This window comes from Delphinapterus leucas, chromosome X (genome assembly GCF_059928025.1).
Source record: "Delphinapterus leucas isolate spDelLeu-1000000601 "Yukka" chromosome X, BTC_Dleu_Yukka2, whole genome shotgun sequence".
In the NCBI taxonomy this organism is placed as follows: Eukaryota; Metazoa; Chordata; class Mammalia; order Artiodactyla; family Monodontidae; genus Delphinapterus; species Delphinapterus leucas.
The window spans coordinates 57,601,519-57,624,091 of record NC_143150.1 but is presented as its reverse complement, the minus strand read 5'-3'; the positions used below and the strand labels follow the sequence as shown (position 1 = coordinate 57,624,091).

The 22,573-nt window shown below is 34.7% G+C and overlaps 1 protein-coding gene across 1 annotated transcript in view; it reads left to right on the top strand.

The window, feature by feature from the left end:
• LOC111178255 (dachshund homolog 2) overlaps positions 1–21,499 on the top strand; it is a 32,804-nt gene extending 11,305 nt beyond the window's left edge. Inside the window, exons 2-4 of the mRNA XM_089904301.1 lie at positions 3,001–3,147; positions 5,035–5,100; positions 21,032–21,499. Of these exons, the coding sequence (XP_089760427.1) occupies positions 3,001–3,147; positions 5,035–5,100; positions 21,032–21,081 (263 nt within the window). The 3' untranslated portion in view covers positions 21,082–21,499. The remainder of the gene's footprint in view (positions 1–3,000; positions 3,148–5,034; positions 5,101–21,031) is intronic.
• Positions 21,500–22,573: the final 1,074 nt, after the last annotated feature.

Here is a 22,573-nt window from a genome sequence, read left to right as displayed (position 1 = left end):
TGTACAACAAAGTGAATCAGCTATATGTATACATATATCCCCATATCCCCTTTCTCTTGAGACTCCCTCCCACCCTCCCTACCCCACCCCTATAAGTCATCACAAACCAGTAAGCTGATCTCCTTGTTCTATGCAGCAGCTTCCCACTACCCATCCATTTTACATTTGGTAGTGTATATATGTCAGTGCTACTCTCTTACTTCATCCCAGCTTCCACTTCTCCCCGTGTGTCCTCAAGTATGTTGCCTACATCTGTGGCTTTATTCCTGCCCTGCCACTAGGTTCATCAGTACTGTTTATTTAGATTCCATATATATGCGTTAGCATACTGTATTTGTTTTTCTCTTTCTGACTTACCTCACTCTGTATGACAGACTCTAGGTCTATCCACCTCATTACAAATAGCTCAATTTCGTTCCTTTTTATGGCAGAGTAATATTCCACTGTATACATGTGTCACTTTTCTTTATCCAGTCATCTGTCGATGGACATTTAGGTTGCTGCCATTTCCTGGCTATTGTAAATAGTGCTGTGATGAACATTGTGGTACATGTGTCCTTTTGAATTATGGTTTTCTCAGGGTATATGCCCAGGAGTGGGATTGCTGGGTCACATGGTAGTTCTATTTTTAGTTTTTTAAGAAACCTCCATACTGTTCTCCATAGTGACTGTATCAATTTACATTCCCACCAACATTGCAGAAGTGCTCCCTATTCTCCACACCCTCTCCAGCATTTATTGTTTTTAGATTTTTTGATGATGGCCATTCTGACTCGTGTGAGAGGATACCTCATTGTGGTTTTGATTTGTATTTCTCTAATGATTAGTGATGTTGAGCATCTTGTCATGTGTTTGTTGGCAATCCATATGTCTTCTTTGGAGAAATGTCTGTTTAGGCCTTCCACCCATTTTTGACTGGGTTGTTTGTTTTCTCAATATTGAGCTGCATGAGCTGCTTGTTTATTTTGGAGATTAATCCATTGTCAGTTGCTTCATTTGCAAATATTTTCTCCCATTCTGAGTTGTCTTTTCATCTTATTTATGTTTTCCTTTGCTGTGCAAAAGCTTTTAAGTTTCATGAGGTCCCATTTGTTTATTTTTGTCTCTTACTCTAGGAGGTGGGTCAGAAATGATCTTGCTGTGATTTATGTCATAGAGTGTTCTGCCTGCATTTTCCTCAAAGAGTTTGATAGTGTTTGGCCTTACATTTAGGTCTTTAATCCATTTTGAGTTTATTTTTGTGTATGGTGTTAAGAAGTGTTTTAATTTCATTCTTTTACATGTAGCTGTCCAGTTTTCTCAGCACCAGTTATTGAAGAGGCTGTCATTCCTCCACTGTATATTCTTGCCTCTTTTTTCAAAGATAAGGTGATCATATGTCTGTGGGTTTACCTCTGGGCTTTCTATCCTTTTCCATTGATCTATATTTCTGTTTTTGTGCCAGTACCATACTGTTTTGATTGCTGTAGCCTTGTCATATAGTCTGAAGTCAGGGAGCCTGATTCCTCCAGTTCCATTGGCTCTTCAGGGTCTTTTGTGTTTCCATACAAATTGTGAGATTTTTTTTGTTCTAGTTCTGTGAAAATGCCATTGGTAATTTGATATGGATTGCATTGAATCTGTAGATTGGTTTCAGTACCATAGCCATTTTCACAGTGTTGATTCTTCCAATCCAAGAGGATGGTATATCTCTTCATCTATTTGTATTGTCTTTGATTTCTTTCACCAGTGTTGTACAGTTTTCTGCATACAGGTCTTTTGACTCCTTAGGTAGGTTTATTCCTATGTATTCTATTCTTTGTATTGCAATGGTAAATGGGAATGTTTCCTTAATTTCTATTTCTGATTTTTCATTGTTAGTGTATAGGAATGCAAGAGATTTCTGTGCATTAACTTTGTATCCTGCTACTTTACTAAATTCATTGATTTGCTCTAGTAGTTTTCTGGTAGCATCTTCAGGATTTTCTATGCATAGTATCATGCTATCTGCAAGCAGTGACAGTTTTACTTCTTCTTTCCACGTTTGGATTCCTTTTATTTCTTTTCCTTCTCTGATTGCGGTGGCTAAAACTTCAAAAACTATGTTGAATAATAGTGGTGGAGTGAGCACCCTTGTGTTGTTCCTGATCTTAGAGGAAGTGTTTTCAGTTTTTCACCAATGAGAAGGAAGTTGGCTGTGGGTTTGTCATATATTGCTTTTATTATGTTGAGGTAGCTTCCCTCTATGCCCACTTTCTGCAGAGTTTTTATCGTAAATGGGTGCTGAATTTTGTCAAAAATTTTTTCTGCAACTATTGAGATTATCATATGGTTTTTATTCTTCAATTCGTTAGTATCACGTTGATTGATTTCCATATATTGAAGAATCCTTGCATTCCTGGAATAAACCCCACTTGATCATGGTGTATGATCCTTTTAATGTGCTGTTGGATCCTGTTTGCTAGTATTTTGTTGAGGACTTTTACATCTATGTTTATCAGTGATATTGGCCTGTTTCTTTTTTGTGACATCTTTGTCTTGTTTTGGTATCAGAGTGATGGTGACCTCATAGAATGTTCGGGAGTGTTTAAAGACATACCATATTTTGAAACTCAATAAATATCTTTAGATATTCTGTGTTTTGAAATATGTATAGGAATAACCTGATGAATAATAAGAATATTTTTCTTAATCAATTTATAAAATATTTCATGCTATCACTAAATTCCTGTAGTCAAAGTAGAAAACAATCTTCCACCACTACTACCACCACCATACAAATACATGTGTATTATAGAGCATACTTACTGGAGATGTGAAAGCAAAAATAAGTTGGTTGCATGATTGAATACTCTTTGGTTGAGTCGAATGATAATCGGAATCAAAAGAAGCTAATCTTATGTTGACTCATACATTTATATATCTCTCTGAATCTGTATCTATGGTTTATAATTCATCAAAACCGGCAAACTGATTTCAATGACTAAGCCTTTGCAAACTATTTCCCTTTCCATATTTTAGCTACCATGCAAAAGCGCCTAAAGAAGGAGAAAAAAGCAAAGAGAAAACTACAAGAAGCCTTAGAATTTGAATCAAAGCGAAGGGAGCAAGTGGAGCAAGCACTTAAGCAAGCCACTATTAGTGACAGTGGATTGAGGATGTTGAAAGGTAATGTCTGTACTGCACCTTCACACTCAAGGTACACAAAGCAGAGAGAGGGAGAGAGCCAGGGAGGGAGAGGGGGAGAGAGCCAGGGAGGGAGAGGGGGAGAGGGAAAGGAAAGAGGGAAGGAGTGAGGGAGGGAGAAGCTTTGTCCAGGAATACAGTAATTAAAAAATCGATTTGAGGCCAAGTGCTTTAGTTCATTAATTAAATCTGTCAAAATAAGCCCTATTCCGGGAGATATAAATAGTCTAGGAACAGGAAATCCTGCTGCTTTTTGCAGAAGAAGTAATATTGATAACTTCCCTGCACCTAAAATGTAAGTGTTTTAGGTCCATTCGTGTTAAAATATGCTGATGTTTGGTGTACTTTATTTTAATGAGCTTTAGAATTCTGGTTCCTTTAATGCAGATTGCATCAGTGATGAGGGATTAAAGAGTGCCTGGTTGAAAATGAATGTTCTAAGTAAATTCCTGGAGCTCCTGTGAGAAGAGGTGTTTCTGTCATGAAATCTCTTAATTCCAAACTTTTCTGATTCCATTTTAAATTATGAAACCTCACAACATAATTTCATTTCATAGGCTATTCAAATTTTTCTTTCAGAACACGTTAACAGCTGGTATATCTAACTGATATGTGTGCATAACAGGGATGAGCCTAAGAATATTATACACGTGAATACACATAATCCATAGCTAACATGACACATACATGAACTAAAAGGGGGTTGCTTCAAGTGTCCCATACTAAGAATGAATAGAGAATACTGTACAATGTTCAATCGTATTTTTACCTTTCCAAAAGTTCAGTTCCCTTTTTACTGTGACTGTCTTGGATCATTGTCCTCACAATCGATAGAAATACAGAGGTAGATTATTAGCTCATGACATCCATGCCTCATTGAGACGCAGAAGAGAGACGATAAATAATAATACATCAATATCTCATACTGAGGAACATCTTAGACAGTGGGAGCCAGCAATGGGGCCAACATTCTATGCACTCTAATTATTTGAGGCTCTGAACATGTAGTTCTGAGGAGGTTTGTCATTTCTCTTTTTACGTTTTTGAAATCCACCCATATGTGAATTCCATTCTAGCTCCAGTGTTCAATGTTATAAAGGAAAAGCAGCTGTTTCTACAGCATGATGGGTAACTTGTAGTCAAATCATTTCTTTCTCACATCAATCCTTGATGGATGATATATGGGCGTCTGTTATCACATTACCCAAGGGTGTCTGAGCAAATGTATATATATAGAAATGGCCATATTAAGCTATGCTTCATGTATATGAATAACTTTTAGATAACACATTTCATATTTAAAATTGAAAATAAAAAACCCAACTCTTTGTTTCTTTTTCTCAACTTTTTTTGAAACAATTCATGTATCTCTTGGCCCCTAGGACCAGTACTAAATAAAGACCACAAATAATAGCCTGTGTTTTGGTGTTCATGTGCATTTACCATAGAGATAATCTCATCATCTATCACATTTTACAAATGGAAAATATACCATAAGGATGGGGCACTTCTACTTATGCAATTATATTAATTTTTTTTTTAATTCCACAGTCAGGGCATGTTACCTGATAGTCTGAGGGGGTTTTATGGACAGATTATTTTCCTGAGTTTTATCTTTAGAGTGTAAAATGAATAAAGAAGTATTTACTATATACCTGGAAATATATGCCCAATTGTAAAATTCAGCTATGGTTTATAATTCTCCCTCCTACCATTAAAAACATATAGACATACAAAAAACAAAAATAAAATGCCACGCAAAGTCTCATGTTATCTATAGGACCAAAGCAGTGGTGAACAGAGTTTTCACTTTAAATGGAATCAGGAAAAATAGAAATGTACCTTAATATTGAATGTCACTTCTTTCAGATACTGGGATTCCAGATATTGAAACAGAAAACAGTGGAACTCCTCATGATAGTACTTCTATGCAAGGTACAGTAAACAGTGTACTTCTTTCTGTAATTGCTTAATATGTGACCCCTGGGGGTGGGAAGGGGATAAGCTCCTATGTTGATACTTTTCATATAAGGAAAATAAATAAATAAGTTTAACTTTCTTACTTCATCATAGAGGAAAAAGTTTGCAGTGTTTATTGAGACTATGTATTTAGAGACTAATAATTTTACATACACAATGTGAGCAAATTTCTTGTATGTTTATCCATTAAAAGGATGTACATTTATATGTTAGGCATACTCTAAAAATGCAAAATGTGAATATAATTTACCTTTCAGAAATATAAAATAATATGCTTTTTAAATCTTACTACTTTACTGTTTGTAAATGACACAGGTAGAATAATCGTAACCTATCAATATTTGCAAAGTATTCTAGGCAACATTTTTATCAATATTTAAGTCCTGATGCTAATTTTAGATACTTTTTGAAACCAACTAAATATGAAAATAAGAGCAGGACTTGTAATACATAATTTACAGGATTCTCACAACTGTTTAAATCCTTTATAATATTTTTAAAAGTATTTAGTAGTAAGAAAATAGGGGGAAAAATCAATATAGTCTCATTGGAGCGCAAAGACAGCTAAAAATAAAAATTGACCACTGGAGTTTTTCAGTGTCTTTCTAATGCAGTTTTCTAGCCCTCTGTATGCAGATTACATTTATTTTCACATTCATGTCTCACTCTAATAAAAAAAAAAGGCATCTCCATGAGAAAACGATTTCCTAACTTTCAAAAAAGAAGACAACCACAGAAAGGTTGCCTGCTGGATGTTTAACTAATCTGTGCCTTTCCACGGTGTAATGACGGATATCTATGAAGGCAACAGAACTGGATGTGACCAAAAGATCCATGTGGGTTCATCTGTGGGTCACCATTTTGTATGGCAACTTCAAAAAATTTAGAAATCCTGACTCAGGTAGTTTTGCACATCATCTTTGCAAAACCAGGAGTGTTAGAGATCATGGATCTTCTGGTAATGCCTGATTCTGCTGCAGCTGGATAGAACTAACTAATGCATTAACTTTTGTGAAAGCATGCATGTTTAGCTCACTCAATAAAGCTTTTGCTGTTTCTTATCCCTCTTTTGCTTACCTGCTTTCTTCCCTCAACTTAAAGGCTCTGTTTGTGTGAGCAAAGCCAATTTGGATGGGACTCAGTGTTTACCCAATCAGCACACCACAGTGAAACATATAAATAAAGCCCCACTAGTTGTGGTTGCCACCATAGATCTAAGGTAGGGTTGAACAAGTCTGAAGCATTTGATCCCTTCTGAATCTGTGACACACACATATAGACCCAGTCTTTAAGGAGCATTGAGCTTCATTGAACCTTTCTTTGTGGGATGTAAGGTCAGCTTTGTAACTGTAAGAGGTAAACCATCACTGGGTTGTATCTTTATTTTCCTTTAATTATCCTTCATTATCCTTTAATCCTATACTCCCAATTTATTGCTGTTTGTTTAATGTATATATATATATATATAATTATTTTAGTTCACAGTAGTAACATCTTTCTACTAACTTTCTAACTCTGAGATAAATATAAATTTTTGAACTGTCCTAAAGTTGTTGCTTCATTTCCATGCAACAAACAACAGATAACTTATCCATGGAAAGTCAGTTAGGCGATATAAAGAAAAGCTAGATTCACTATTTGGCTCAGTTTTTTATTTTAATGGAGTCTCCAAAGAATGGCTTTTGCATATTAATTTGTGATTAGGAGAGGACACATTTAATATTTGTTTTCAGCGAGCATGCTTTTAATAAGCTCTCCTAGTTTTTACTGGGTAAACAGGAGAGAATTAGCTTTACTTTTAAAAGGATTGAGATGGAACATATTTTAAAGCAAGGGGATTAACTTTTATATATATTTTTTCAAATTACAAATGAAATTGTCTAGCATTTGTGGTTAATATTTTCAATATATGGTAAAGTATGGTGGGTTAATAATTCTTACTAAATGTCTGCCTTTTAGGTTATGTTAAATAGTATTCTTGATAAAAGTGGTAAAAATGAAAAAGTACACATTCCCACGTCTCTTAGAACAGCATTTAAGCATGGTAAATGATAAAGTTCCTATCATCAATTTATGAAAAACTAGAGTAAATGCCTTTTATTAATATGAGAGTAGAGTCACAATTTAATATCTAAAAGAAATTATTTTATGAGCAAAACCAATTTATTCTATTCCAGGGGAATAGGTGCCAGAAAATATTATCAGAGTTAAATATAATTCATCAAATCAATCAATTCAAATAATTACCAAAAAACTCTTAATAATATTACTTTTTTGTTTAAGATGTTCAGAATTGAAAGATTACTTTTATATGTACCTATGAACTAAAGAAAATGTATTATGCTTGGAAAACAAAATGCAAGCTTCACCATTGTTTTTCCATTCTGCCTAATAATTTTGCTCTTGTGTGTTATCGTTCCTTTCTTTTGTGACATATTTTGATACTGTTTTCATCTTTTTCACTTCCCTCAATTACCCATTTTTTAACTTGGAAGATTATTTCCCAGCATTGTTTGTGAGGTTCAATTCATGCATGCCAATCCAATGCCATTTCCACAACTCATCTTCATCACAACAAACAATTCCAGCATCAGTGAAGTCTTTTCCTATTGTCAATAGCTCTGCTGGATAGAAATCTATTATTCCCTTAGTGCTTTTTCTCTGAAATTCAGTTAGTCGTTTTGTGACATTTCCTTAAGAGGACTTGGAAGAATGTTGCTTGGCCATCATTAGAAGTAATAAAGTCATATATAGGAGCCTTCGCTGGAGGTCCAGTGGTTAAGACTTCATGTTTCCAATGCAACGGGTGCAGGTTTGATCCCTGGTCAGGGAACAAAGATCCCACATGCCACGTGGTGCGGCCAAATAAGTAAATAAATAGTAAAATAACTAAAAAAAAAAAACTTATATATAGTTTTATGATAATTTCCACAAACTGCCCATGTACTAGGATTCTTATATGTATTCTAAATCTCTTCAGGTTAGTTATTTTATGTCTTTTATGCTTTGAATGTTTGACAGACAAGGTATCATGCACAGATCACTTTCTGATAAAAGGGTTTCTGTATCCCTTATATTTTAGCAGTCTATGACAGCAACTCCTCCTGTATATTTTAAGGTGATTAAAAAATGAATACACACCCACTCTGATAGCGGTGTCCACTATTGCTGGCAGTGAAGGGTATACACTAATATCCTCCCACACAGATTCCCATAACTCAGTTAGGGGCCCACAAGACAGAACATCAACCATCTTATCAATCAATCTCCGTTTCACATAAAATAAACATACCGGGTGTCATTAAGTGTACCTTCAGATCAATGATTTTTGCAAATGACATTCAAGTACCATTTGCGTAGTGCATTTTTGCTGATAAAAGCAAATTAAATTAGCACAACAACAAGTGAGCTGATAAAAACTAAAACCGAACAGCAGTACCATTAGCTAACAAAGTAATATTTTCTCTTTACTGCATTCTGCCATTTAGTTATTATCCTATTGGAAATCTAATTATAATCCTTTTACTCCCTAGTCAAACTTCACAGTTTTTGCAAGCTTAGCACTGACAAGTGATTTCATTACCTTTGATTGCCCATGCCCGGATTGACTTAACTTCACTTGGAGACCTAAAAGCGCTCTCAGTTTCTCAGATTCCCTGTTTGCACATTACAGCAACAGCTCCTTTAATTAATTAGCATGAACAGCAGTAGCATGAACTGCTGAACAGAAAATAACATCATTCTATGATCACAGGGAGACTTCTCCTTTTGCATGTTTATACCTTAGTTAACTTTTGTATGACTATATTTCATTGTTAGGGGCTACTGATACAGTGCATGTTTCTTTAGTTTTTGAAAATTGATGTCATCATCTTAATAATAATAATAGATAAAACAAATCCAGAATATGAAACTTCTATATTTTAGAAAACAGATAACAGCCTTCATGAACTGACTTTCTAGTAACAAAATAAAATAATTTTTTAAAAAGTTCAGAGGAAATAACATCATAAAGTACAAGGGCACACAATGACGCATTACTCCCATTTCTGCCACTGCATTTGTTTGGGAAGAAAACAAAACAATACAGAAACACTAGGAGCTGCTTTTGCAAGAAGAATGTCAATATCTTTGAATAATTTTTACATTTGTTTTTTTGCCTACATGCTTGACAATTACACAAAATGGTTTAACACTGGAAAATATTTTTCATCTGATATTTTTTCAGATATATGGTGGAATCTTGAATAATTTTCCCTTCTTTTTGATACTAACACACTAAAAGTAGATAAGAAATCCAACCTACATGTCAAAGTTAAGCAAAATTTGATGTAAAAAATAAACGTATTAAACCATTTGTTCCCTCTGAATCATTTTTGTTCAGAAAAAAATGTGGGAGCTTATTCAAAGAGTATAAACTTACCGTTCTGATATGTAAAATCCATGATCTCATCTATGCAGCATTTGGTGAAGATGCCACTGAAGAATTAAAGCAAAGTGACTAAAGTGTTATTTGACTCTAAAAGCAACAGACACAATTTTAACATCTCTATGTTAATAAGAACACATATTTTACAATGTAATTTAATATACATATATTTATAGTATAGAATTTTAAATATATTTATACTATGAAATATATATGAATATGTATATTCTTATCCATTTTTCTCAAAATCAATTTGAACAGTGTTTATCCTTCCTTGACCTTTGACACCTCATTATTGTCTCTCTTTGTTGCTCACTTGGTAACTAAAACTACATTTTTCCAAAGAGCTTAAGATGCCATACCAATATTTATTGAAAACAATTACCCTTGGGCTAAGATTGTCATTGCAGGATTTGATAAAATAGCAAGGAAAGTGATGTTAGGGGCAAGTAAGGGGACTGGAAAAGAGAAATCAACATATGATTTCTTGCCATGTATGTGATATGACAAGAAAAACTAAAAGGAGAACAGATAGAATTTCTCTACAGACTTTTCTCCTAACTTCCACCAGAGTGTGGTTTACATCTTTCTCTAGGGGTTCTATAGACTATTTCCTGCCCTACCCTCATAACCATTAATTTCCCTCCCCTTTAATGTCTTGTCTTGTGTTGAAAGATATACATAGGCACTATAATATTCCCAGTGTTAAGTAGAAATGTTCTCTTATAAAGTAGAAATGCATAGCATGCCAGCAATTATAAGGATTGTGGGAAGTGGGTCCTCTTTCCTCATAAATATGTCCTTTGAGAGAGGGAGACTTTTACCACCCAAAGAAACTTTACTGCAACTGCCATCATAGAGTGTGAAAAGGCTGTAGCACACACCCCACAGAAAAAATCCTAGCATCTGTCTCTAAAGCAGCAACATTTTTTTTTCCTGTAAGATTCATTAGATGGCCTCATTCTTTTTCCTTTCTATTCCAGGAAGTATTTGTCTCTCATTTTCTTCATGCTCCACAGGATCTTTATTTTAACTGATTGTACCTCCCAGCCCATGTCATACCTCTTTGCTGTGAAATACCTGTCAGATTATAGCACACATTATGCTTCTATTTCTTTCTTAGGAGGATGTGACAAACATTACTTGATACTTTAGGGCCTGGTTTTCATGGAGTGGCTTGCACCACTTACCACTGCATTGTTAAAAGAATATTTTCAGTGACTAAAAGGCTGTCATGCTAATTATGATGATAACATAAAATCTCATCTACAGATCTAAGACTTACAAGTCTAGCTATATCTCACTCACATAATAGAAGAAATTGTAGTTGTAGGGACAGCAAGATAGTGAGACTTGCAAGACAAAATAACAATAGGTTGTTCTGCTACTAAGCATTTTAGAGTCTACAGGGGTAATTCATTAATTAACAGGTCTTTCTGACTATAGTATAGGAAGAGTTGTTTAACTCAACTTGTATAACTGTTTAGTCACTTTATGCCCCATCCTCTTTACGTATGCAATACAATTTTTTAAGCTGAAGAGTCACCCTATCCCACTTACCAACCCAGATACACCTAAGGAACATGCAAAAGGAAAGCCTTTCTTGAATTAAAAGTTTACTTTTATTTTTCACTTTCACATCTCTGTTTTAATTAAGAAAACAGACAGCATTTTCATAGAAGGCTGTAATCATAGGCCACTGTTGTCACATCACTTAAAAATAGAATTATTATATTACTGACATGTTGATGTGAGATGGTTCTATGCCAAGATGCTTATCACTCTTGGAATGAGGAATTGATATTCTAAAATTGGAATAGTGAAAAAAGAAAGACAATACCTAATATTTGTATAACCTGGTGAGATTTTTCCATTATTTTTCTTTTTTGGGGGGCTTAATTTTAAAAGGTAATTTATTGGGTGACTTAACTGACACTTCAGAGGATAGATTCAGGCCTGGCTGGATCCAGAAACCAAAATAATAAATCCATTCAAAATGTCTTCCTTCCCAGTTCCTCCCAGTCTCCCTTCACTTTGAAGACTTTGATTTTTTCTTTTTAGATTTGGCTAGGTTTTCTTATTCCATTGCATAAAATGTTGCAAGTCCAGACTTACTGCTAGCTCTCTCATTGGTAACATATTCCATCATAAAGAGGAACTTGTCTTTGTGCCATTCTTTTTTTTTTTTTTTTTTTTTTTTTGGCGATTCACGGGCCTCTCACTGTTGTGGCCTCTCCCATTGCGGAGCACAAGCTCCGGATGCGCAGGTTCAGCTGCCATGGCCCACGGGCCTAGCCACTCTGCAGCATGTAGGATCTTCCCGGACCGGGGCACGAACCCGTGTCCCCTGCATCGGCAGGCGGACTCAACCACTGCGCCACCAGGGAAGCCCTGTCCCATTCTTAATCCACACATCCTCTAGCAGGATTATTCCTGTGTGATATTTAAGAAAGGTATAATTAACCCCTATTTTATAAGTAGGAAAATAACCCAAGAGAAGTTAATTGGCTTGCTATTGGTAATGGGTTCTAAAACACAGGAACCTTAACTCCCTTACCCGTTGTTTTCACTATCAATCCATATTGGTAATATTACTATCAATCCAAATCTGTAAAAATCTCTCATAGTTAGTAAGCTAGCTAGGATATTTAACTAGACTTTAATATTCTCCCATGCAAAACAATGCAGCAGGGCTGGGGTGGGGAAAGGCTTCTCCAGTTTGTAGTTAATTAACCAAAATAGACTAAAGCCAACTATTATTTAATAATCACTTCTGCCTTAAAACTTTGCATAGATTGGGGTAATACTTACAAAAATTACACAAATGCAATCTCTCTTTTCTATTTAAAACTATGTAGAGAAGCTGAAGTAGGAGTAGAAAAAAACTTTTCTATTTGTGGCTAAACTCACATCACCCTATCGGAATGAGGCCTTAACAGATTTTCAGTTATCTAATTTTAGGCTAGGATTCTTTTCTGTGGGCCATTAGCAGAAAGTTTTATTTGTTGCTCTCAGGAACTTTTTTCTCATTTTTGATGGCCATGTAACATTCAATTTTGGAAATTAAAGTGAATTTAAAGAAAAACATTGTTTAGAATTTTTTACAGACCTCCTTGACATTCCTTAATCTTTTAATCACAAAGTTTATGATTTACTTGTTTAATGTTTAAAGATTAACACCAGTAGTAATCCACATACTTAAGTTGGAATCTACTTTACCTCAGTTATACAAATGGTTATTTGGATAACGCTTTCACCAATTCCTCTATTAGCTTTTAAGAAAGCATCGTTTTTTTATAAACATTTCTTCTCTATTTCCCTATTCTCCCATAATTTAAGTGTTCTTATTTTCTTTAAAACAATACAAATGAATGTCATGTTGATCTTAGCATTGGTGAGTAACTATTTAAAATGAGTGAGGCCAGGGAGATCAGCTCCGTCCTTTGTGACCACCTAGAGGGGTGGGACATGGAGGCTGGGAGGGAGGGAGATGCAAGAGCGAAGAGAAATGGGGATATATGCATATGTATAACTGATTCACCTTGTTATAAAGCAGAAACTAACACACCATTGTAAAGCAATTATACTCCAATACAGATATTAAAAAAATTTAAAAATAAAATGAGTGAGGCAAAACCTGCAACTCAAATCTTACAATCTCTTGGTAACTGCATTTCAACCTTCTATGGGAAATGTTGGATGTGGTCATTTTTAACGTTGTTTAAATTAACATTTAATGTTTTTCCATTACGCTCATTTTCATTTTTCTCCATATTTTGATTCCATTTTATGATTACTTTGAATTGAGAAATTACAGTGTCTTTCTAACATTTCAGCATACAAAAGGAGTAAAGTTATAAAAAGAAGAACATAGTTCTACTTTTAAATATTACATTAAGAATTTTACTCGTGGTCCAGTGGTTAAGACTCTGTGCTTCCACTGTAGGGGGTGCGGGTTCGATCCCTGGTCAGGTAACTAAGATCCCGCAAGCCGAGTGGTGCAGCCAAAAAATAAATAAATAAAAAGCTAAAACCAGCCTAAAAAGCAAGAAAACAAACAAAAGCTAAAACTATAAAGCTTCTAGAAGAAAACTTAGAAGAGTATCTTTGCAAACTTTGGTTAGGCAAAGTCTTTTTAGAAAGGACATAAAAAGCACTAACCATGAAAAATTGTTAATTGGGTTTCATAAAAGATTTTAAAATCTGTTCATCCAAAGATGTCAAGAAAATCAAAAGACAAGTCAAAGACTGGGAAGAAATATTTGCATTACATACAGCCAATGAAAGACTTGTGTTACAGCTCAATAATAAAAATAAAAAATAATTATTACATTAAAATACTTCCAATATGCATCCTGTACAAATCTCAAGTAAATTTGACCTTACAAATCCATCTTGTAACTGTACTTACGGAAGGTAGGTGATAACGACCCTAGATTTTTTTACAGCAATGACATAGCACGTAAGTAGCTTACTTCTTTTTACCATGACATCATCTACAACAAGAAGTAGTGAAAGAATATGACATTCTACATATGACATAAGTGCTTAGAATGACTTAGTATGGCTCCTAACATAGCATTCCATGAATACTAGTTTTTATTTATTCTCCTTTCCCTTTCTTTCTCCTCCCAGCTGGAAAGTAGAGTTCACATATTTCTAGAGCTCTTAGTGTAGCTCAAAATTTGCAGGTCTGTGTATTGAACACATGCACTTTTGTTGCTGTTTTATAACTGGTCTATAGGAAGCACAATGAAGTGGTGGGAAGAAGTCTAGTAGTCAAGGTTTCTCAGTTACTAACTGGCTAACTCAGTTAACTAACACTGAGAAGTCATTCAATTTCTCTCTCCCTTAATTTTAGTAAAATAGTAATATTTGCCTAATCCTCCTCATCAATAAGTTAGATCCATACTCTTTGACAAGTATAAATACAGTATATTATTATTACTATGCCCTATAAAATACATATGAAGTTAACATTTGTGTTTGTATATGTAGATTTTATTAAGGGTGAAATAATTGACATATAATTGATATATAAAACCATCTCTAAAACATATGTTCTTCTGTGTACAGTTGTGGTAAATATATTTTTATTTTATCCTCATATGAGAATAGGAAGATAGCCATATCCCTTTCTAGGGTGTTTCTTACAAGAACTAGAGAGTAAATAAAAGAGAAAAGCGTATATTAAATAATTAATTCACAAAAACAAAGTGAGTTAAATGCAAATGAGAGAGGTTGATACTCCATTATTACACCATTTACAAAGAAAATCGACTTGTACTGGTCTTTGTTTTTTTATTATTATTCTTTTTTATTTTTATTTTAATTTTTTTACATCTTTATTGGAGTATAATTGCTTACAATGGTGTGTTAGTTTCTGCTTTATGACAAAGTGAATTAGTTATACATATACATATGTTCCCATTTCTCTTCCCTCTTGCATCTCCCTCCCTCCCACCCTCCCTATCCCACGCCTCTAGGTGGTCACAAAGCACCGAGCTGACCTCCCTGTGCTATCGGGCTGCTTCCCACTAGCTATTTATTTTACGTTTGGTAGTGTATATATGTCCTTGCCACTCCCTCGCTTTGTCACAGCTTACCTTTCCCCCTCCCCATATCCTCAAGCCCATTCTCTAGTGGTCTTTGTTTTGATTAAAGTATAAGTGCGGAATTTTTTAAGGCTAATAAGGCTAAGTGGTTATTATTTTCACTAAACCTCCATTTTTTTGAATAAGTGCTACATTATAAAAATAAGCACTAGACCTTTCTGAAAAATGACTCTAAAACAATGCTTTTCTCTAGAGAAAGAGGAATCAAATGCTATACTTTTATTTATCTGCCCCTATCTTGCAAAGTTCTACTTTTCCTACTCACAGATTAGAAGCACTGTATTTATATTACTGTACTAATATCTAACTGGACCCCCAACTAACCTCAGTACTGTTGCTTATTTGATTTGAGAATGTCCCATTCTGAACATGTTTGACAATTGAAGTAAACTTCATATAAATAATTGCATATTTAATTTGGATTGAACCTAAGACTAAAGTGGAGCATTAACCAGCATGTTTTTTTTTTTCTTTCTCTTACTCAGGTCAGGAAAACATGATCTTTTAAATGTGATCTTATTTAGTGCCATATAACATAATGCCCATTTGAAAATTAGAAGCATATCACTAATTAGGCAACTTCAAGAAAACAGAAAGCATAAAACTTAATACTTAGCAGGAGAAATCATTTATAAAATATTGGCATCTGTTCAAGAATAAGTTAGCTACCCACCAAAATAAAGGTTTGATAGCTCAAAGTATGCCTGTGATGAAGCCTAGTAGTTTTTAAGGAAATCCCTTTGTTTATATAAGTGAATTAGTGGTGACGCAACACTTGGAAGAAAATATGAGCTCTGGGTAGAAAATGTAATTTTTTCTAAACTTAAATTTAAGCCTTCAAAAATGTTATAGACATGTTTCTTGGTAGTTTTCAAAAAATAGTGAGAAGTTACTTTTAAATAACCATCCTGTCAGGGAAGGAAATCTCACCCTGAGAGGAAATTGCAATCATTAACAAAGATTTTGATTCAGAGAAAACGGTGTGGATCTTTACTCATGTTTTAGACTGTGAAGGGGAAAAAAAAACCTTTTTAAATGGCTTGCTTATTAAGCTAGTCATGCATTTCACTGCAGGTTGTAAAGCAGTAGAACATGCACAAGAGGCTCATAAGCATATTTTAGTTAGGAAATATCATTTACACCATTTTTATATTGTTAATATCGCACCCAGAGAATTTGCTTAAGCTTCAAATTACTGTAAATCTACAGTTTTGCTTACCTTTGTATAATTTTGTTTTTAATAGAACGAGGCCCACATCAATAAATATATGATTAAGGGATATGTGTAATAAAATAATACATTTATTACACACAGATTTATTCAAATATTGAACATATATAGCACAGCAAAATACTATAAAGCCAATTTGTGGTTTTTAGTGAAGTTCATTGAGTAGATTTTGGATTTTCTTTGTTGGAATGAAATTTTGACCGGTTTTATTGTTTTTTCTGTGCAGCCTGAACACTGATGCCGGAACTCCAACTGATCATAGGCACGAATAGGGTGCTGTAGCAGTTACCTGCTTATCTAGTGCTGTAATTCTTTAAAATTCATACTCAGATTCTTAAAATATGGAACCATCTATTACTATTTGTTCAGTACTGATAATTAGAACCTGGCATGTACAGGAAAAATGTGTTAGAGAATGGGCTTCACAAGTGTTTAGGGGATAATCATAATGATGATTGAACTTGATACTTTACACTTCTATAACCCCTTTCTTCCATGGAGTTCATAGTGCTTCATAAACATTATCAGATTAAACCAGAGAGCATCCTAGTGGGGTAAGTAGGTGGAAGAATTTTTAAGACATAGAAAATTCTATTTCTAAATGCTGTGACAGAAATTAAAATGCAGACACACCCACTTTAAGCTGTGATTACTAGGAAATAGCTTTATATTTGGCTGACCCGAGATTTAACAGGCATTAACGTGAGGAGGTAATTCATTTGTGCAAATGATCCATATTTGTTAGCATTGCTTTGGAGATCACCTTTCTGAAAGAAACACGTTGCCTGTACAGTTCTCTAAGGAAATATGGAGAGCTCTAGTTTGTAGATTTTACCACACTTAGTTCTTCCTTTGATTTGTTGATGGTGGAGCAAGTCATTTAACACCTTTCTACTAGCATATTCCTTACTGTAAAGAAGGCAATGATAAAAACACATACCTAAGCAACTAAAAATACCTCTTTTATTTTTTTCTGCTCTCCTTCCATCTCCAATACTGTTTCCTCTTCATTAAGCTATCAACAAGCAAACAGACTGAAAAATCTATACACCTAAGAATGAAGAAAGGCAGATATGGTGGGTCAGTCACATCATGGATATTTTCCACTGCTCACCCTCTGGTTTAGACATGGCCACATGCCTAAGATGTTCCAGTCGTTAGAACCCAATGGGTCATTTGGCTTGAATTGCCCAGGAAATGGCCTCAAATATTTTTAACTGTTTACTTAATGGAGACCTGGCCAAAAGCTGGTGGCAAATACTTGTCATCATTATTTTCATGCCTCCTAGGAATCTAATAGAGCAGTATTCCAATGTGCTAAATGGTAGTCTAGTGATCAAAAAAAGTAACTCCCCTCCTAAAGTGTCCTCTTTACACCAAGCAAAACCTAATCCATTGTGTTATTTTTACATCTGCCCTCGAACTAAATTCTGATGTGACAGAAGTATCACTCATCCTATGCAAAAGTCCAACTGAGTTTTTATCCATTCTCCAATAATCAGTTCCCTGTGGCAGTACATGCAATTTCTACTGGAATGCCCAGCTTCCCTACACATTTTAAAATATCACATTAATTCATATCAGTGTGACATTCCAGTCATTCCATGCTCTGAAGGAATTTTTTCTACGGCTTCTGGTTCTCCCTACATACTGTAGAAGATCTATCTGTGTAGAGTAGGTATGTTGCTTTAACCTAATTCAGTGAAATAGTGCCAAATTAGAAATCAGTTGTGGAGAAGGACCGAGGCAAATAAAATTTTTTAGAACTTTATTAATATCAAATACCTGAATTGAATAACAAAGAGGTGTGACTTAAAAAATAACATCCAGAAACGTCTCATTATTTGATAGTCAAACAGGATATATTGAGCTATAGGGGAAATTGAACAGCATTTTCAAATTAATTAAGTTACTGAAAAATAAATATCTTTTTAAAAATAGATATGTTAATTGACTTTGGTTGAACTATAAGGAATCCTCGTTCATTTTCTTCTGGCCTTTTTCTACATACCTGCCTTCTTTGTGATGCCTGATTTTAGCTTTTTTTTTTTCTTAAGCTTCAGATATATACCACAAAAGGCAAGTCTCACACTTACTTGAGTTTGTAACAACCAGGTGTGACCCTTTAAAGATAACTTATCAGCAGAGGCTCATCTCCTGTATGCAGGAGGACACACCAGACTCCTGTGCCATGGGGTATGCCCATGTCAGGCAGTGCTGTGCTAAGTGAGGGACTGTATGGGCCTTCTATTTTATTTTTAAAATGGTCACATTTGTGTGTATTGAATCCCCCTTTTACTTATCTGATATATCTTAAAGCAATAAACTGCCAGCTCTCCTGAAATGTCAGTGTGTGTCACTCCTTGTAAGTTCCCAAGCTCCCTAACATTCCTCTGGAGAGGCTTTGTTCATTGCTCTTCCTGATCTTTAATCTTGTTTACATCCAGAATGCATATTAGATCATCTCTGTTTGGAGCTCAAGTACAAAACCTTTTAAAAACATGAAACATTCAATTACTAATTAGCTGTTTCCTGTTCCTAATGAAGTGAGCATGCCAGGTTTGGATTAAAATTCAACTACTGCTCTGCTCTGTTTATGGTTCCAGATGTTTTTGTTTTATCTAGGAGTTTACTTTGACAGCTACTACTAAATGATAAATCACTCATATTATAGGCGAAATGCATTTTGAAATTGAAATGTGGCAAACTTTGAGATTGCTCCAAGGATCAGTGTCAGTTAGCAGGTCAATATTGGCTCCTTCCATATGATCACAGTATTGGCATATGTAAAAGAGTAACAGAATCTGTGTCAACGTTGTATAGCATGCTACACAAGAATCTATTTTGCTACTATCCTCTAAATTTGGAGAAAAAAGTTTAACTACTTTGAAATCTCAACTTATTGTATTCTAAGTAGAAAAATTGATTCATATTAATACTGTCTTCTGCTGGCCTAGTTTTTCTTTGGATTTTTGAACTGCTGTGGAAACACTTCCTGATAGGCCTTATAAACTGGCACATTTAATGAAGGGTGTGGGCAAATGTTTGTCTTTTTTAACAAAGACAAAAATTAAACATAATAAAGGAGGGCGATTTTTCAGAAACTGCATTTTTCTAAAGGAAGATGGTGATTGCTTTTTGTCATTTGTTACTGTGTTTATGTACCTTTTTTTTTTTTACAGGATGTTACTTTTACCATTGTTTTCAAATTTGTAATGTTCTCAATTTGTATTGCATGATTTAAGTTTTAACTATATTGTATAAATTTCAATTCTGGTAAAATGAGTGTCTGCTATTTGATGTTGAAGAGCTTTCTTTTGACATTTAGGCTGTGTATACAGAGGACGAGGTAGACTGGAAAACAAGCAACTATCTGGTGAATTTTACCAGAATAAAAATCTCAGACACCGCAAAGGAGTCTGAACAATTCTCTGGGGTGACAGACTACTACACAGTTTCCCCAAATTCAAGCTTTGTTTTCTTCTTCCCTGGAAAAGTTCAGGTGAATTCCATGGGCTCTTAGGCAAAATGCCTGGTTGCCCTCTAATGAAGTCTGAACCTCCAGGTGGTCTAACATAGAACCACATTCTTTTATTCTTCTATTACCTTACCACATCTTTATTTTTGGTTCTGAGGTATTATCCAGAAAACTCCATTGACTCGCAATACCTCTGACACAGAAAAAAAAATATTTTAAAAATTTTATACATTAAAGGGGTATGTCTTCCTCCTGACAGTGCTAAGCTTTGACTAGACTGAATTAATATTTTAGATGAGGTATATCAGTCCAACAATGATAATGTATTTTCCTTTATATGTGAAGATGATAAAAACATAGACTTTAAGTCTATGTTTTTTTTTAAGCCTGGGTGATGGATTTGTACTGATCATCGACACTTTCTTTCCTTGTTCCGCTTTTGTCACCAAAAGCCAATTTTTATGAGGTAGCTGGATAGAGACTGGGGCTATAAGCCATGGCTATGGAAAAGAGGAAAGTTGGACAAAAAGAGGTGGAATTGTTTTTGGAAATTGTTTCCAACTATAACTTTTACCCACACCATCAAATATTTTCTAACTCTAGAATGGTATGGATTCTTTTGATTACCCATATTTAAATAGATACCCGTTTCACTAAACACTGTGTTTAAAATGATATTCAGAACTTGTCTCCCTTCATGCAGTATACATGGACAGTTAACCTGGGGAGAGGAAACGAAATGTTTCATCAAAGCTGTCATCACCTTAGATCATAACCAGACATTCCTTTTTCCTTGTTTTGGTAAACCATATGGATCTCAAACATAACATTCTGTACAAAAGGAAAAGTAATGTAGATAACAATAGTCATCATAGCTTATGAAGAGTCTTCTCAGTCTTTGATGTCTTCAGTGCAGTGGAAAGAAAAAAAGAAGCTGTAGCATGCAACTTGAAGGATCTTTGAAAACTGACACATTAACATATAGAAGTGTTAAGAAATTTTTAATTTTACCAATATTAAATCAAGCCTGTAACATCAGATCATTTAAGTTCGTGAAGATAGATGTTTAGTATTTTAAAGTACGTATTAGAATTATTCCTCGGAAAAACTAACTTGTTTTCTTTTTTTTAAAGGAGGTAACTATTACTATTTAGCAATGGCACAACAGTTTTATTCGTCCTGAAAGGTCTTCGCTGGCTTTACATAAATGAAGATGCTTGTGATTCCAGTTTATCTCTGAAACTATTCAACATGGAGTTAATTCAATTGTGTTTATCAGCAAAGCTTTGTTTACCGAAGCAGTTATTCAATCTATATTACATTTTTTTAAAGAAAGAACGTGTGTACATTTTAAAAGCAATGACGTAAACTCTGTTTTTGCAATTGATTGACCAATTTAAGAATATGAGCTAAATCCTAATGACTAAAGTAACTTGACCATATTTGATGCTTTTCTATGCTCACTTCAGCTTAGCTTTTTGTCTTTAAAGGGAAAAAATGCGGTAGTGTGTTAGAGACTAGAAACATATGTATGGTTTCTCTGTTCTACCATATATTAAGTTAAAGTACACCTTCTTTGTTAAAACTGTACTTGCTAAACTTCAGCAAAATAAAAACATTTTGACTTTGTCAATTGAACTGAGTGTTTATTTTCAAATTACCAACTGTAATTATTGAAGTAGAGTCAGAGCACAAATCAAAATATAGGAACTAAGAACATGTTTGCAAAGCTTCCTCTGGTTTGATTATTTCTAAACAAATATGAACATGCATCTTATTCCATTTCACCTGTTGAAACAATTGTCTCCAATTGTTCTTATTGAATCGAACACGACATTGCCTTTTTCTGGCTGTGTGTGCTTAGTAAACCTGCTTCCAGGGGGAAGGGTTGTATTGGGAAGCAGGAAAAATGTGGTGAATACAGCTGGAAAATATTTTCGGAATATCTATTATTTCAAAAGAGTTTCTCCCATTTTCAGTGGTGAATGAAAATATGAAGGGCATGTATCTACTTGGGCCCAAAGAAAATCCAGGTCTCCCTCTACCTCCAAATAGTCATTATAGGATAATGAAAAATGAAAGCAAGTGAACAAAATAGCCTAATGATAAGCCAAAACCATAGCCCTGCCCTACAGTTTATCTAATCTGTCTCCACCTTCTCCTTGGTTCATTTCTACTAATATCCTGGAGGTCACCCAAATTCTGGTTCACCAAGGAACCAACAGTTTTTCCTGTGCAGTGCCACTTCCACTCCTCACCCTTTCTTATAAAAGGTGTGTTGTATCCCAAAATGCTTCTAGCTGGCCAAAGACTGTAGGCCTTCTGTTTGGAAACTGCTTTCTTCCACAAATATTTCCTCTCACCATCAGCTCATCATCATCCTTGTTTATGGAATTTTTAAGAGTCCTGAAAAGGCTAAAGCTCTTCCTCTGCTCTAGAGGAGAAAGATTCCTAAGGATTTTTGTTGGTTAAACAGGTGTTCTCTGGTAGTGTACCCTGTCCCCACCATAGCACAATAAGCAGGGTACCAAATAGTTAATCATATGATAGTCAGGGTTGCATTATCTAAAGCTTAATGCAATGACCAGAGGAGGTCTGTGCCATTAGCTGCCCAACTCTCAGGGGTCCAGGTGCCCAATACTATCTGTGGTTTAGCCACATCTGCTATAACTTAT